We start from the raw sequence: 18292 nt of genomic DNA, 5'->3' as shown, positions 1-18292 counted from the left end.
ATCCGATAAGATGTGGCCAGCGTTCAACTGATAATTTTCCCCCCTGCCAAATTTTTAAACAGACTTGTTGAGCAGGTGGTGTCTGTCTGCAGGGCCATCAGTGGCTTACATTTCTGCCAATTTAGCCAAAATTTGAGCAGTCTACGGGGACCTTTAGCAGCAATCTCCAATTTTACTTGAGCTGAGGGGACATATGCAACAGTCCATTCACATGCTATGGTAGAATTGAACACAATTGTATCTGGACGAAAAGCTACATATATCAGTTGAACAAGGATTTTATAAGTGTGAGCCTTTCTTGTTAAAATACAGAATGGTCTTAACCAGAAACCTCAAAACATGACAGCCATGAGAGAAGGCTTTGATAGAAGCAGAAGTCAATGCCGTAAGGGAAAGACTTCACCGATAACAGGCTTTTTAAAGGAGTCTTTTTAATAATTAAATCCCTTTAAGTGAGGATTCATATTTCGTTTAAAGTGGATACCAACTTTAGGTTTCCCTTAAACCCTGGCGAAGGCAACATTTTTCTGATTCAGCTAGAGAGTTCATTTTACAACAAAATGATTCCACAATCTTTTGTGTCTGCAGAAATAACTATGCTACACAATAAATCCCATATTGACAAATTCCAAAAATGAAATGATTCCATCTAATATTACATAGGTGTAAATGTTTCTCTCTGATCTCCGCCAAGCGTAAGTTACAATCAGCACTGAAGGTCTCACTCGAACACCTAACAAATCTAGGTTTTTCTAGATATTTGACAATATAGATAGAAACATAATGGCCTTGCTGTTGAAACCAGCAAATACATAAAGCAATGCAGTAACCAATCATAAATAGAATGTAGGAGCTCAGAAGGCTCACAGTGGAGTCTTGGCCTCTTCCCCGATCGTTTTACTGCAAAGATAACATGGGTAGACCCATATTGTGATGCACAGTATCACAAACAAAAAAAAAAAGTGAACGTAAATGTTAGTAAAGTACTATATATGTTTAAAAAGGGCGATTCTTTAGGCAAGTCTTTGGGAAGGTGAAAGAAGTGCTTTTAGTCTACTTTTGATCCGATTCTACTAGCTCCGCATCAGAGCAATGTGGTTTGTTTTTCTCCCAGTGGCAGATGGCATTGGCGTACTGCACCAAAAGTTTATCCATCCAGGTTAGGGGTTCTGGGAAGAGTACAGCGCCCTCAAAGAAGCCCAGGTGTCCACCATGAAGCGGCAAAACAACCATAACATTTTCTTTTTTTGCTGAAAATTAAACAGAGAAAAAAAACATTTAGTAAAATTTACACAATTAGGCCCTTTCAAAAGGCTGGTTTGTTGCGGCCGCTGGATTCCTGCAGCACGAATCTGCATTCTTGCTGCTGGAAAGATCAGGTTATGCGATCAGCAGCGGCCACTGCCAGTCTGCCATTAGATAAATGGGCCGATAGTGGCTTTGTTCTGATCGCATGTAGCAGTGGTTTAAAACAGAAGACAGAGCCTGGACGCAGTCAGCTCAAACCGCAGCTAAATGCACAGTGTGTGGCTACATGGCAATCGCATAACCAGGTTATTCCAGCAGTAAGAATCTGCTGATTCTTGATGCAGGAATCAGGCAGTTGCAACAAACCAGCTGTGTGTGAAAGAGGCCTTACACTTCATAACACAAAACCTCTGTACCAAGCAACACCTAATCAAAGAAATAGTAAAGCTGTAGATCAGTCAACAGAAGGCATCTGCTCTCACCAGCAGAACTCTGCCTGCTGTCATGATTTACCTGGGTTCCCAAAATAACTATACAGATAAGAATTTCAAAAAGTGCATATACAAAAAAGGGCTAGGCATGCCACCTCTGCTCCACTGCACTCAGGTTTACGCCTCGTGCACACGCAACGATTATCGGCCGACCGATCGTCCGACTTTTGTCCAAGTTGTGTTTTGTTGGTTGGAATGTGCCTAGACTGCACACAAATTTTCTTGGCCAACAAAAATGTACTTCAGAAGTGATGTCATGTGTTGGTTTGTTTTCCTTGTGTTTTTTCTTCACTGAGCATGCCCAGACTTGCTCATCAGATTTTTCCCTGTCGAAATCTGTACTGACTGCACGAAAATCGGCCGCTGTGTTAACGGCCAACAAAAATTTTATAGCCTGCACACCAGATTTTTTTCGGCCGAAAAGTCGGAGTTGGTTGTCGGAGGCATCATACTAACAAGCCGAAAATCGGCAGATCGGACGTTGGCCGAAAATTCCCTGCCAATTTTCGACGCGTGTGTATGGGGCATTCGTGTTTGGCCTGCAAATCAGCTCTTTTAGTGTAATAAGGGGGCCCTCTCCGGTCACTGACAGCTAAACAGTCGTGCACAGTACAAGAGACAACTGGGGCAATGCAGAGACAAAAGTACCTTCCGCCCAAGCACAGAGCTGGGAGCCTCACTTGCCTCTGCCCCAGTCTGGCCCAGGTTACAAATTACAGATCCGCTGGTTACATTTATAAAATTTCATTTTTAAATGTTATCCTGTTTTTTGATCAGCAAATGTTTTTAAACCACCTCAGTACAACACCATAGCCAAAAGAACATTACAATGCGGCTCTCTTGTTCTGGGAAGGCATCCACAGACGTCCTTCCAGATCATGCCTCCCACACGCCCCTGGGGTGAGCTCTGTGAGCACCGTGTCCTTCAAAAACAGCAAATCACAGATCCAGGTAAAGGGCCAATCACAGCGGCCCTTTACCATGCAATCAGCTGTGTCCATTCACAGCTGATCACATGTAAACAGACTTCCTTTCCTTTCCTTATGCGCTGTCACCGAGTGAGGAAAGGAGAGCCAATAACCGGTAAGGCTTACAGGACACATCTACACTGATAACCAGGGTACTGATCATCAGTGCTCTGATTATCAGTGCCGGCCCACCAGTGCCACCTCACCAGCGCCTATCAGTGTAGAAAAACTACTTTACAAAATTATTTGAAAAATTTTATAACCAAAATTAATGACTGTGCAATTGTCATTCAAAGTGATAACACTGAAAGGTGAAAATTGGCCTGGTCAGGAAGAGGGTGAAAGTGCCCCTTATTGAAGTGGGTAACAAGTCACTTTCTATATTTGGTGCAATAGCTACTTAGGTATAAAGCAACATTCCTGAATTACACATGTAAGAGAAACTTACCGGCCAGAGCCTTAGGAATGGACAGCAAACTGTCATGTACTAGTGGGTCATCCACTGAGTTCACCAACATAAGAGGAATGTGAATCTAGAATGAGAAATAAACTGTCGATTAGCATAGGAATAATATTAAAACTACACCCGACTTGAAATCAAAGCGATATCAGAATGTGAACCGTGTGGCTAATCATACGTTACATTTACTGAGTGTTACAGCTGTATAGTTTCTTCTATAGTCACCCTTTAACTTGTCTGTATAAAGTCTGAAAAAGTATAAATGTTCATGAGAATTAACAAATGCACAAAATCACTGAAGTGTCAGCAACCCACATACTGGCACAGCATGTTCACAGTGCTTCTGAGAAACCTCCTGTAATAAAGGCAAACAAGAACTTCTAATAGGAAATTATTATGTTTTATAGAGCTCTACCCATGTGTCTTGAGCAAAACATGTTAAGAGAAAAAATATAATTTGCCTCTACAGACAGATCGGTTGCATCCGTAATAATGTTTTGGACTGAAGACTCCCAATACTAAATGCTTTTGTGGGCGCACCACAGGGGTTCTAACTTTTTCCCTACAATTACAATTTGTTGTATTACACATAATGTTCATTTATTTCCTAGCAGTAAAGTATTAACTCAACACCCACCTGCTACAATAATTACAAGTGTAAATCACTACTGTATTCTCCATAGACCTATTTTAGTGTCCATGCACAGGGGGCTTAAAAAAACGCCAATTCGGCCACACCTATAGTTTGAGCGTACCCTCATTGCATCCCAGACGGGACGCCGGGTCGATCCCATATATGTATTGCATTTGCTACATGTTGTTTGCATGTTATCTGCAGCAGTTTTGTATCTCAATGCGCCTTGTTTTATCTAGGCATGTACCTACTATTTTCACTGCATATTGCTTTACCATGTTTCTTTTGCCTTCAATAAAAACCGTTTAAAAAGAAAAAAATGCCAGCTCTTTTGGTAGAAAGAAAAAAAAAATGGTCACAGAGCGTTTTTGTACAGATGCTTAGGAGTGTTTAGCGTTTTTTTTCTGCCACAAAACTCCTCTCAAAAAACACAAAACCAGAAGGGTATTCTGCCTTTAAACGCAGAAGCTTCAATATACCTCTAAGGCCCCGTTCACACCTGAGCGATTTTCAACTCCTAAAACACTCAGCTCTAAAGCTCCAAAACGCCCAACAAGAAATTCCATTCATTTGAATGGCCCCTGGTCACATATGAGCATTCTGTCACCTGAAGCAAAACGCCTGGAGCCCAGAAAAGTACACAAGTTTCTTTTTGGCCCCATAGACTTCAATAGAAACTCTTGACTCTAGCAGAAAAACACTCAAACTGCTCAAATAGCAGCTCTCCACCCCTAATTTCCTCTCCCTTGCCTCCCCCTAGTGCTTTCTATTGGCTAAACAAAAACGTCAAAAGCTGTAAAATGCTTGCAATACATAAAAAAAAAACCCACACTTGTAAAAAGCTGCAAAAAAGCTTAAAAAAGAAAAAAATGCACAAAAATCGATACGCTCAGGTGTGAATGGAGCCTAAATGTCCTAATATGCATGGTCTCCCAATTAACAGATTATTTTTAATCCTTCTGCTGCTAGCATTAGTAAATAGAAGGGAAAGTATATGATATTTACTTGTTTTAAACCTTTTTTTCCTTTTAACATTTCTTCGGTTACTTTAAGGTTTCTTGCCTAGGCAAATGATGTCATATATCCCAGGAGTCTAGAGGAGAGGAGGAGGGGTTTTCTCAGCTAAGCACACTCTCCTGCATACATGCATGCTTGAGCTAAGTGCAAAAGGATTTCAGGAAGTAAATGCTACATGAATCATTTGCCCTTATTCAAGATGGCCATGGCCAGAAATGCTAGCTAGGGGATATTTTTCAAAGTGATTTACCAACAAAATTAAGCATAGAGAAATAAAAGGATGAGGGAGTTTGCTTTGATTATTAAAAATGAAACAGTGTCTTTGGTTTGTGATGCAGTTTAAATCTTCTATAAGCTGCTTCTACAGGCAAAACGCAACACTCCTGTAGAAGCAACAATGTTTAAGCCCAGTGTGCATGGATCCTTACACTACAGAAAACACAGTAGTAAAAGTAATACAAGCCCCGCCCCCACCCACCCGATATATATAAATCCAGCAGGAGATTCAAATCAGAGACATTCCCTCAAAAATAAAATATTTTCGAGGTCCTCAATCAACCCCTCCTCCATTTCCCAAAACCCAAATATGGCATTTATGAGGGGCCTTATTACACAAATGTCTTCACTTTACACCACTACCTAAGAGGTGAACTCCAATTATTGCAGCTATGTTATATAGTAACATAGTTACATAGTTAGTGAGGTTGAAAAAAGACACCAGTCCATCCAGTTCAACCTATGATGTGTGTGTGTGTTTGCTGCTAACCGTACATTGTATACCCCTGTATGTTGTGGTCTTTAAGGTGCCCATCTAATAGTTTTTTGAAACTATCAACTATGTGCTATAACAAAAACTTACATTCTGTAAATACCGAACACAACTTTCTGCTTCATAGTACTCCTTAAGGGTCTCGTAGCCATGGAATTTTCTGACAAGGGAAAGCAAATAGACCAGAATCAAATAAAAGCACTGACAAAATTCCTTACACACTGAATAGATTGAATTATCACGACAGTATAACTTCTAAAAAAAGAGGACACATGGATGTACCAGGTAATACAATCAAATACTAAACTAAGCCTATCAACATGTGGAACTTATCTGTAGACACCAGTGCTACCTTTGCATGAAACATATGAATGTTCAAGGACACCAGAGCATATATGCAGCTTAACCAAATTGACTAATCTTATATGATATGGGCAACAGGCAATGGTTTGGATCAACCAGATCAATCAGATTTAGGCCAGCCATTGACAGAGCAAATTTCTCTTTCTTGCAGCCACGGGTTGCAGGAAAGAATTTCGCATGATTCCCTAAACAGCAAACAAAGCACTGACAAGAGAAATCAATTATTATCGGCAGCGGCTATAGCAGCCACTTGCCATAATTGGAAGCGAATCCAGCAAGCTGGTTGTACCAAAGTTGATAGATCAATCAACTTGGTACATTCAGCATGCCCACTTAGGAGTAGAGTCTTGGCCAATTCCTGCTGAACTGGCTGAGATTCGAACAATGTATGCCCTGCCTTACCCATCACCAAGAATAGAGTGACCTGCAGGTGTCACAGGGTGTTCAAGTTAAGAGTTGCAGCTACAAGTATGGGCGGTAAATGGTGAAATATGATATGCCGCGCAACGGAGAATAATTATATAGAATGTAAACCGCTGGAGTTGCTGCCACCCCGTTTTCTCCCCCAAAAGGGGAAGTTCAGATATATAAATGGGTAAGTGGGTTATGGGGCTACTCTTATGAAGTGTTGTGATATATCAATGAACGTGTTTATTCTAAAAAAATAGAAAGATATACATGATATCCATTAACAGAAAAGTATCCCAAGGTGAATATAAAGTGACCAGTGCAATATGTGAATATCTTCCATCCTGCCGGATTTCCGGGTCCCGTGCGCTCCACGGCCCGTAACCAAACACCTGTAAGTGACGCAATGACGCTCAAGTCCTTCCCTATGCGTTTCGTCAGTCTGACATCATCAGTAGCGGCCTTTGGCTGGATATCAGTTACTAAGAGTTTATTAACAACATATACACTCCCTCTAGCGGTATAACATAGGAATTGGATATTCAGCACCATTTACAAACACTCGCCACTACTAGGATTTATTTGTTATTTATACACTTGGCACTTTATAAGTTTACACCTTTGCTCGGTTTGCATCCAGCAATTTACACTGCATGCAATATCACACAGTAGTGTATTAACAGCATACACACTTATCAGTGGTGCAATATAGCATTTGGATACCTGGCACCATTTACAAGGATTTTTAGGCATACCAACAGGATTGCATAGCACTTCTAGGTGAAAGATATTCACATATTGCACTGGTCACTTTATATACACATTGGGATAATTATTCTGTTAATGAATATCATGTATATCTTTCTATTCTTTAAAAAAACATGTTCATTGATATATCACACTTCATAAGAGTAACGCCATACCCCACTTACCCATTTATACAAGTATGGGAGGGCAGGATGTCTCCATGATACTACAAAAAAGTATAAAAATTTGACATCCCACCTTATATTATAACCTCTCTAAATTAAAGCTAGCCTCAATTTTGTAGCAAGCAATGGGGGGATAATAGAGAGGGGAGGGAGGACCTGTGTCCTGTACTTTACTCCTAGAAACAGTATTTACTACGAAGTCAAAAATCTTTTTTTTCTTAGTCATACAGTACAGGGCAAAGGCCCATTAATTGCTTAGGCCCATTAATTGCTTATGACTGGGGATGTTGAAAAGCAGTCCAACTGAGAAGTGATCAACACAGCAAAGAAAGCCTACAGGCCCATATAACAAATGGGTTCAAAGGCTTGACAGACTTTGAGATCAGCTTATGGCACTACACCTGAAACTGGCATCAGAAGAGACCTGAACATCCATCTGGTAGAAGAAAAGTGTGATCAGATGCCCAGGTGGCTGTAGTGATGCTGCAAATCTGAGAAATAGAGGATGCTGGAAAGCCTATGAAGCACTAAAAGATCTGTTGTACTTTCACAAGGAAGAGAGGAATCCTATACTTCAGACTATAGGACTTAACGATAATTTTGTCTTAATGACCCAATGTTGCAGCAAAACGGAAGGTGGTCCCTGCGGTCACCTTCAGGATGCACAAAAGGGGAATCTGATTGAAGAGTCAGCAGCTGAGAGATCGCACCTTTGTGCTCACTGCACCACATGAAGTAAGTTTGCCAACTTACAAAAAAATGAAGGGTCTATCATTTTTATCATAGGTGTATTTTAAATGAGAGACAGAATATCAACCAAAAATCCAGAAAAAAAATAACACATGATACAATTATAAATGGAGTTGCAGTTCAGTGAATAAAATAAGTATTTGATCCCAAAGCAAAACATGACATAGTACTTGCTTGCCAATAAGGATTTCTCCAGCATAGAGGCAATACGTTTCTTGTAGTTGTTTATCAGGTTTGCACACATCTCAGGAGGGATTCTGGTCCACTCTTCTTTACAGATCTCTAAATCCTTAAGGTTTCTTGGCTGTCGTTTGGCAACTTGAAGATTCAACTTCCCCCATAAATTTTCTAAAGGATTAAGGTCTGGAGACTGGCTGGGCCACTCCATGACCTTAATGTGCTGCTTCTTGAGCAACTCCTTTGTTGCCTTGGCGGTATATGTTTTGGGTCATTGTCATTCTGGAAGACCCATCCATAACCCATCTTTAGTGCTCTGGCTGAGGGAAGAAGGTTCTCATCCAAGCTTTTACAATACATAGCCCTGTCTATTGGCCCCTCAATGAGGCAAAGTCAGCCTGTACCTTTAGCAGAGAAACAGCTCCAAAGCATTATGTTGCTTGACTGTAGGGATGGTGTTCTTAGGGTCATATTCAGCATTTTTCTTCCCCCAGTCGAGTTAAAGCCAAAGAACTAAATTTTGGTCTCATCTGACCACAGCACTTTCTCCCAATCCTTCTCTGAATCATTTAGATGTTCATTGGCAAAACTTCAGACCGGCTTGTACACGTGCCTTCTTGAAGGGGGGGGGGCTTGCAGGCGCTACAAGATTTCAATCCATGGAGACGTATTGTGTAACCAATGCTTTGTTTGATGACCGTGGTCCCAACTGCCTTGAGATCATTCACAAGCTCCTCCCGTGTAGTTCTGGGCCAATCCCTTACTTTTCTCATGATCATCCTTACCCATGAGGCAAAATCTTGCATGGAGCTCCAGACCAAGAGCGATTGATGGTTACATAGTAGTGGAGGTTGAATAAAGACAATAGTTCATCCAGTTCAACCTGTGTAGGTGTGCTTGGCCATAATCATTTCTCATATGCCTGAATGTTTCGATCCTTGAGATGTACGTCTTTTAAAAGTAGCCATACTCCCTGCAGTTACTACCATTTGTGGCAGAGAATTCCACAGTCTTGTAGCCCTTACTGTAAAGAACCCCCTGTGTAGCCTGAGGTTAAAACGCTTCTCCTCTAAACGCATTGTATGGCCTCGTGTCCTCATTCATTCCTTGCGACTGAATCGTTTTATTTCTATGCTCAGATCACCGTTGAGGTATCTGTAAATTGCCATCATGTCCCCTCTGAGGCATCTTCTCCAGGGAGAATAAATCAAGAGCTTCTAAACACTCTTTGTAATTAAGGTCCTCCAATCCCCTAATTAGTTTAGTTGCCCTTCTCTGGACTCTCTCCAGCTCCAACACATCCTTTCTGAGGACTGGCGACCAGAACGGGACAGAATACTCCAGATGCGGTCGGACCAGTGTTTTATAAAGTGGTAGGATTATAGTTTTATCTCTGGAATACATCCCTTCCTTATGCATGCTAATATTCTGCTGCCTTTGGCAGCTGCAGCTTGACATTGCATGCTATTGCTAAGTCTATCTTCTACTAAAACTCCCAGATCTTTCTCCATTTTTGATTCCCCCAGAGGTTCCCCCCCCCCTAGCGTGTATTGTGTTTTTATGCTATTAGTCCCCAAGTGCAATACCTTGCACTTATCCACATTAAACCTCATTTGCCATGTAGTTGCCCACTCTGTTATTTTGTTCAGGTCATTCTGTAAGATTTCTGCCTCACGATGTGAAGTTATTCCCCTGCTCAATTTTGTGTCATCTGCAAACACTGAGATCGAGCTAATGACCCCATCCTCATATGAATAAATTTAACAAAATTGGTCCCAGGACTGAGCCTTGGGGGACCCTCACTCACCACCCCAGACCAGTCTGAGTATGCGTTATTTATTACCATCCTTTGGACATGCCCCTTTAACCAGTTCCGCATCCAAGAGCAAACCTGGTTGTCGATGCCTATGGACCTTATTTAATAAATTAAGCGTTTGTGGGGAACTGTATGAAACGCCTTAGCAAAACCTAGGTACACCATATCCACATGTCTCCCCCTGTCTAGCTCACAGCTAACCTCCTCGTAGAATGTTAACAGATTGGTTTGACACGAACGCCCTTTTGTAAACCCTTGCTGATTACTGCTGATGATATTATTGTCTTTAGCAAACTCTTGGATATAGTCCCTTATCCTTTCCAGAAGTTTACATACTATTGACGTCAGGCTGACCGGTCTATAATTTTCACAGGATATGCCTCTGCCCTTCTTTGAATATCGGTATCATGTTAGCCTTTCTCCAGTCACCTGGTACAGTTCCTGTCATACTGTCAGCAAAGATCAGGAACAGTGGTCTAGATATAACCTTACTGAGTTCTTTCAGTACTCTCGGATGTACGCCATCCTGGCCTGGTGATTTACTTGTGTTCATTTTATCCAGCCTTTCCCTGATTTCACCATCTGTTAGCCATAGCGGCAAGTCCAGTTAAGTACTGCTAACCATACAGTCATGGTCAGTGTACCCCTCCTTTTCTCGTGTAAAGACTGAGGAGAAGAAAGCATTAAGCACGGTTGCCTTTTCAGTGCCCTCTGTAACCATCCTCCCATCATCGTTAATTATGTGTGCAACATGCTCTGACCTGTTTTTTTTGCTGTTGATATATTTAAAGAATTTCTTAGGGTTCTTTTTACTATCCTCCGCTATTTGTCTCTCTAAGTTGATTTTAGCCATTTTGATTTCATATTTAAATTTCTTATTTGATTCCTTGTATTGGTGGAAAGCCGATAATGTGCCCTCCGATTTATATATCTTGAATGCCATTTTTTTCCCCCCAATACGTTTTTTTACATTACGGCTAAGCCAGCCAGGTTTGGCTTTGGCTCTTTTAAATTTATTTCCCATTGGAATGCACTGCGAGATGCATTTGTTTAATATGTTCCTAAAGCATTCCCATTTTTCCTCTGTGGTTAGTGTTCCTCGGGTCTGATCCCAGTTTATTTTCTCTATCATTAAACACAGTTTGGGAAAGTTTGCCCTTCTGAAGTTTAGGGTTCTTATGTTGCCCTCTTGTCTTGCTATGTTGTGATTTACGCTAAATGTGATCATCCTGTGATCGCTAGAACCCAGGTTGTCCAGGACTCCTACACCTGAGATTAGGTCTAGGTCATTAGTAATAGATCCAACCCCGCATTTTTTCTAGTAGGTGAATCCACCAACTGAGACATGTAGTTGTCCTGTAACGTTTCCATGAAGAGATGGGCCTTTAGTGAGAATGTGCAGTGCCCTCTTCCCAGTTAATGTCAGGATAGTTTAAGTCCCCTAATATGATGACTGATCCCAGCTTTGTCACATTACCCAAAAGGGATATAAATTCCAGCTCTACCTCCTCCCTTTGGTTGGGTGGCCTATAACAAACCCCCCACAATTACTTCCCCCTTTTCTCCTTCCCTATGGAGTTCTACCCACACGGATTCTAACTCCATACTCATCCCTTCCATAATATCACTCCTCTCAACCACCCTTACATTATTCTTGACATAGAAACATACCCCTCCCCCTCTTTTTTCCTTCCCTGTCCTTCCGATACACAGAATACCCTTGAATATTGGCCAACCAGTCATGTGAGGGGTTCGAACCAAGTTTCGGTTATTCCCACAAGGTCTAGGTCTTCCTCGTGTACTAACATTTCCAACTCATCCATTTTATTAGCTAGGCTCCTGGCATTTGCATATACCCCTCTTAGTTTTGTGGAAGTGGATAGTGAACATTGCTTAATTTTATTTCTGTTTGGTCTGAGGTTTGTCCACACAGAGCCCCCCAATTTTAGACGTTACGGACCTGCTGTCGCTTCTGCCCCCAATAATACCCTCTGTCCTTAGCTCCCTCCTAACTGACTACCTCGGAGCCCTCCCCCTATTCTCCTAGTTTAAAAGCCCTCCAACTTAGTGGCCCTCTTTCTCCCCAAAAGAGCTGTACTGTCCCCATTAAGGTGCAGCCGGTCCTAACTAAAGACCCTGTAGAACTGAGAAGTCAGCCCAGTTCTCCAGGAACCCAAACCCCTCCTTCCTACACCAGTTCCTCAGCCACCTGTTCAGTTCCCTAATCTCCTTCTGCCTCTATGGTGTGGCTCGAGGTACAGGCAGTATTTCAGAGAAAACCACCTTGGAGGTCCTATTCCTCAATTTATTCCCTAAGTCCCTGAAATCATTCTTTAGGATCTTTCACCTTCCTCTTACTTGGTCATTGGTACCTACGTGGCGTGCACCATGACCGCTGGGTCCTCCCCAGGCCCGCCGAATAATCTGTCTACTTGATCCACGATGTGCCGAACTCGAGCGCCGAGGTTTGTATTTCTTCCATTTGCAAAAAATATCTCCAACAGTTATCTCATTTTCACAAAGTTTCTAACTGATGGTCTTGCAGGCTATTGCAGCCTTGTGCAGATCTACAATCTTGTCCCTGACAAGATTGTAGACCTTTGACAGATCTTTGGTCTTGCCCATGATGGTGAGGTGTGAATGGAAGAAAGATTCTGTAGACAGGTGTCTTTTATACACATAGTGATAGTGGGTTGTCGTTAGGAGAACCTTCTCAAAATTGACAGAACTAAACAGCGTACCACACGAGCACATACTGTAGCCAGTCTGTGGGAGCCAGAATTATTGTTGGTTGGTAGGGGATCAAATCCTTATTTTACTCACTGAAGTGCAACTCAATTTATAACATTTGTAGCGTGTGTTTTCTGGATTTGTGGTTGATATTCTGTCTCTATCATTTAAAATACACCTACGATAACAATTATAGACCCTTCATTTCTATGCAAGTGGGCAAACTTACAAAACCTGCAGGGGATCAAATTAATAGTTTTGTCCACTGTATAGTCAAACATATAAAAGTTTAAACATACTTTTTGTAACATATGAAAAGTAAAGGCAAAGACAATACCCAAAGTAAATGAACAGATGTATATTTTCTTTTAACCTTGTCAGTTGACCACTAGTACAGTGTCTTGCGAAAGTATTTGGCCCCCTTGAACTTTGTGACCTTTTGCCACATTTCAGGCTTCAAATAAAGATATAAAACTAATTTTTTGTGAAGAATCAACAACAAGTGGGACACAATCATGAAGTGGAACGAAATTTATTGGATATTTCAAACTTTTTTAACAAATAAAAAACTGAAAAATTGGGCGTGCAAAATTATTCAGCCCCCTTAATACTTTGTAGCGCCACCTTTTGCTGCGATTACAGCTGTAAGTCGCTTGGGGTATGTCTCTATCAGTTTTGCACATCGAGAGACTGAAATTCTTGCCCATTCCTCCTTGCAAAACAGCTCAAGCTCAGTGAGGTTGGATGGAGAGCGTTTGTGAACAGCAGTTTTCAGTTCTTTCCACAGATTCTCGATTGGATCCAGGTCTGGACTTTGACTTGGCCATTCTAACACCTGGATAGGTTTATTTGTGAACCATTCCATTGTAGATTTTGCTTTATGTTTTGGATCATTGTCTTGTTGGGAGACAAATCTTCGTCCCAGTCTCAGGTCTTTTGCAGACTACTTTAGGTTTTCTTCCAGAATGGTCCTGTATTTGGCTCCATCCACCTTCCCATCAATTTTAACCATCTTCCCTGTCTCTGCTGAAGAAAAGGAGGCCCAAACCATGATGCTGCCACCACCATGTTTGACAGTGGGGATGGTGTGTTCAGGGTGATGAGCTGTGTTGCTTTTACGCTAAACATAACGTTTTGCATTGTTGCCAAAAAGTTTGATTTTGGTTTCATCTGACCAGAGCACCTTCTTCCACATGTTTGGTGTGTTTCCCAGTAGGGTTGAGCGGACACCTAGATGTCCGTGTTCGACGGGTTCGGCCGAACTTTAAAAAAAAGTCCGGGTCCGTGTCCCGGACTTTTACCGAACTTTTCCCGGACACCGAACCCCATTGAAGTCAATGGGGACCCGAACTTTAAGGCACTAAAATGGCTCTAAAACACCAAAGGAAAGGGCTAGAGTGCTGCAAATGGCAGCAAAACGTAATTAAGAGCATGGCAAGTGCTCTGCAAACAAATGTGGATAGGGAAATAACTTAAAACAACAAAAAAAAACAGAAAAATAAAACAATGTTCTTCTTCATCTCTGAAGGACGAGGCCCATATGGAGTAGGAGGGAGGTTGAGGTGGTGGTGGATGTGGCGGTGACATAGGCGTGCGCACAGGGTGTGCTGGGTGTGCCTGGGCACACCCTAATCACCTAGGGCACATAGCATTGCCAGTGAGGAGATGGGAAAGATCTCCCTGGGACCTGCTCTGCTCTATTTCTCCTTGCCTACAGGTACATGGCCCCGATACATTACTCTCCCTGCTGGCAAACACATGCATGTGTATTTCAACTTTGGGGTGCACACCTTAATGCAATAGGCTGCGCACACCTATGGGCGGTGTAGGTGGAAGCGGCGGTGGAGGAGGACCAGGGCCGGATTAACAGCATCATGGGCTTGGTGCTGAGGATTTTGAAGGGCCTTAGGGCCGTGCCTTGCCATGCACCCAGAGGAGGAAGGGTGCAGCCATGCATGCCTAATTCAACATGGGATGCTGTCTCTGAAGCCCATAAACACATCCATGCATCGCCAACTGTCCCTCCTTGTCCGGCCTTCACGCTGTGTGGGGAGGTTCTGAGGGTGCTGCCTGGGGAAGCGAGCATAGAAGCCAGACTTCTGTGTTTACAAGTGACAGAAGAGCGGTAACAGTGAATATGGCCAACCCGGGGCCTATATAAAAGGTAGGGGCCTGGAGCTGCAGCTCCAATAGCCCCTACATTAATCTGGCCCTGAGGAGGAGGACGAGGTAGCCAACACTGCTTCTTTTCACAAATTTTAAATGAGGGTACACCCCAAAAGAGTGAGAAAGAGCAAAAATGGAACAATGGGTGGGTAAGGTCGGTATCCATTGCTATTCTGCATAAGGTACGGAAAAGTCCCGTGGGATCCATGCCTGGTTCATTTTAATGAACGTGAGCTTGTCCACATTGTCTCTGGACAGGCGGCTGCGCTTGTCTGTTATAACGCCCCCAGCCGTGCTAAATACCCGTTCAGATAATACACTGGCTGCAGGGCACGCCAGCACCTCCAAGGCGTAAAGGGCAAGCTCAGGCCATGTGCCCAATTTGGAGACCCAGAAGTTGAAGGGGGCAGACCCGTCATTCACTACATGTAGGCGTGTGCACACATACTGCTCCACCATGTTGGTAAAATGCTGCCTCCTGCTAAGACGTTCCATCTGAGCTGCTGGTGCTGCTGTTTGTTGTGGCGTGCTGACAAAGCTTTTCCACATTTCGGCCATGCTAACCCTGCCTTCTGAGGTGCTGGCGGTGCCCTGGTTGCGTTGGCGACCTCCTCCTCCTCCTCCTCTGCCTTGTGCTTCCACTGTGGCCCCGCTGTCAGATGGGAATGCCAGCAGCATGGCGTCTACCAGCGTGCGCTTGTACTCGCGCATCTTGCGATCGCGCTCCAGTGAGTGAATTAAGGACGGTACGTTGTCCTTGTAACGGGGATCCAGCAGCGTGGCCACCCAGTAATCAGCACAAGTTAGAATGTGGGCAACTCGGCGGTCGTTGTGGAGACACTGCAGCATGTAATCGCTCATGTGTGCCAGGCTGCCCAGAGGCAACGAAAGGCTGTCCTCTGTGGGAGGTGTATGGTCCGTGTCCTCTGTATCCCCCCAGCCACGCACCAGTGATGGCCATGAGCTGGCCTGGGTGCCACCCTGCTGTGAACATGGTTCCATCTCCTCCTCCAGCTCCTCCTCCTCCTCATCCTCCTCATCCTCCAGAACTGTGCCCCTGCTGGACAATTGCGTCCCTGGCGTTTGCGTGTGCAGGAACCCACCCTCGGAGCCCCTTGCGAATGACTGCCCTGAAAGCCTTGGAAATGTTACCTCTTCATCCTCCTCCTCCTCCTCATCCTGTGCCACATCCTCTTCCATCATCGCCCGAATTGTTTTTTCAAGGAGGCATAGAAGTGGGATAGTTAAGCTGAGAACGGCGTCATTGCCACTGGCCATGTTGGTGGAGTACTCAAAACAGCGCAACAAGGCACACAGGTCTCGCATGGAGGCCCAGTTATTGGTGGTGAAGTGGTGCTGTTCCGCAGAGCGACTCACGCGTGCGTGCTGCAGCTGAAACTCCACTATGGCCTGCTGCTGCTCGCACAGTCTTTCCAGCATGTGCAAGGTGGAGTTCCACCTTGTGGGCACGTCACATATGAGGCGGTGAGCGGGAAGGCCGAAGTTACGCTGCAGCGCTGCCAGGCGAGCAGCAGCAGGGTGAGAACGCCGAAAGTGCGCACAAACGGCCCGCACTTTCTGCAGCAGCTCTGACATATCGGGGTAGTTTTTAAGGAACCTCTGCACCACCAAATTCAGCACATGCGCCAGGCAAGGGATGTGCGTCAAACCGGCTAGGCCCAGAGCTGCTATGAGATTTCGCCCGTTATCGCACACCACCAGGCCGGGCTTGAGGCTCGCTGGCAGCAACCACTCATTTGTCTGCTGTTCCATGCTCCTCCACAACTCCTGCGCGGTGTGTGGTTTGTCCCCCAAACAGGCAAGTTGTAAAACTGCCTGCTGTCGTTTACCCCTGGCCGTGCTGAAGTTGGTGGTGAAGGTGTTACGCTGTCCGGATGAGGAGGCGGTAGAGGATGAGGAAGCGGAGTAGGAGGAGTTAGGAACAGGAGGCAAACTGAAGCGCCCTGCAATCCTCGGTGGTGGAAGGACATGCGCCAAATTGCTATCCGCCTCAGGCCCATCCGCCACTGCATTTACCCAGTGTGCCGTTAGGGAGATATAACGCCCCTGACCGTGCTTACTGGTCCACGTATCCGTAGTTAGGTGGACCTTGGCACAGATGGCGTTGCGCAGTGCACACCTGATTTTTTCCCCCACTTGGTTGTGCAGGGAAGGGATGGCTTGCCTGGAAAAGTAGTGGCGGCTGGGCACGACGTACTGTGGGACAGCCACCGACATAAGGTTTTTAAAACTGTGCGTCTCCACCAGACGGAATGACAGCATTTCAAAGGCCAATAATTTTGAAATGCTGGCATTCAGGGCCAGGGATCGCGGGTGGGTAGGGGGGTACTTCCTCTTCCTCTCAAGTGTTTGGGAGATGGAAAGCTGAACGCTTCCACGGGACATTGTGGAGATGGTTGTTGGTGACCCAGGTGGTGGTGTTGCTGACAGATCGTCTGTTTGCGGGGTGGCAGGTGCCGGTATCACTACAGATGTGGCTGGAGCAGCCGAGACTGCAGCAGAAGAGGAAGCAGGATGAGCCAGAGACGTTTCTTGGTTTTGAAGGTGTGTACTCCACTGCAGCTCGTGCTTTGCACTTAGATGCCTGATCATGCAGGTTGTGCTCAGGTTGAGAAGGTTCATGCCTCGCTTCAAGCTCTGATTGCACAGGGTGCAAACCACTCGTGTCCTGTCATCAGCACATTTTCTAAAGAACTTCCACGCTAGAGAACTCCTTTGAGCTGACTTTGGTGCGCTCGTTCCCTTGCTGCGTTGGGCAGTAGCGGGCGTAGTGTCTAGGGCACGGCCGCTCCGCTTCTGCACCCTGCTCCCTCTTCTGCTGTGCTGGTGGCTCTGTGCGACCACCGCCTCTTCCTCCAAACTACTCAGTTCACCTGCATGACGTTCATTCCATGTGGGGTCGAGGACCTCATCGTCCTCCACATCATCTTCCACCCAGTCTTCACCCCTGCCCTCCTTGTCGGTCTCCACAATGCTGAACGCCGCAGCAGTTGGCACCTGCGTTTCGTCATCATCGGAGACGTGCTGCGATGATCCTTGCATGTACTCATCTTGAGAAATAAGTGGTTGGGCATCGCTGCACTCAATCTCATCCACTTCTGGGGCAGGGCTAGGTGGATGGCCCTGGGAAACCCTGCTGACAGAGTCCTCAAAAAGAATAAGAGACTGCTGTATGGCTTGGGGCTCAGACTGCTGGCCTGATTTGCAAGGGGGTGAGGTGAAAGACGGTTGGACATTGGCTGCAGGTGCCAACTCTGACCTTTCTGCAGTAGACTGGGTGGGAGACAATGTGAAGGAACTGGAGGCACTGTCAGCAGCAAACCAATCTACTATCGCCTCAAC

The 18292-nt window shown here is 44.6% G+C and overlaps 1 protein-coding gene across 1 annotated transcript in view; it reads right to left on the bottom strand.

Annotated features, from left to right (window-relative positions):
- Positions 1-676: 676 nt before the first annotated feature.
- The window catches only part of ABHD2 (abhydrolase domain containing 2, acylglycerol lipase), a 92031-nt gene continuing 74415 nt past the window's right edge, over positions 677-18292 (bottom strand). Inside the window, exons 8-10 of the mRNA XM_082255405.1 lie at positions 5678-5747; positions 3156-3240; positions 677-1250 (exon numbers count right to left, since the gene is read on the bottom strand). Coding sequence (XP_082111531.1) covers positions 1054-1250; positions 3156-3240; positions 5678-5747 — 352 coding nt within the window. The 3' untranslated portion in view covers positions 677-1053. The remainder of the gene's footprint in view (positions 1251-3155; positions 3241-5677; positions 5748-18292) is intronic.

Source organism: Pelophylax lessonae (genome assembly GCF_965119305.1).
Source record: "Pelophylax lessonae genome assembly, chromosome: 4".
Classification (NCBI taxonomy): Eukaryota; Metazoa; Chordata; class Amphibia; order Anura; family Ranidae; genus Pelophylax; species Pelophylax lessonae.
Note: the sequence above shows the minus strand (reverse complement) of the source record. Positions and strands in the feature narration are given on the sequence as shown.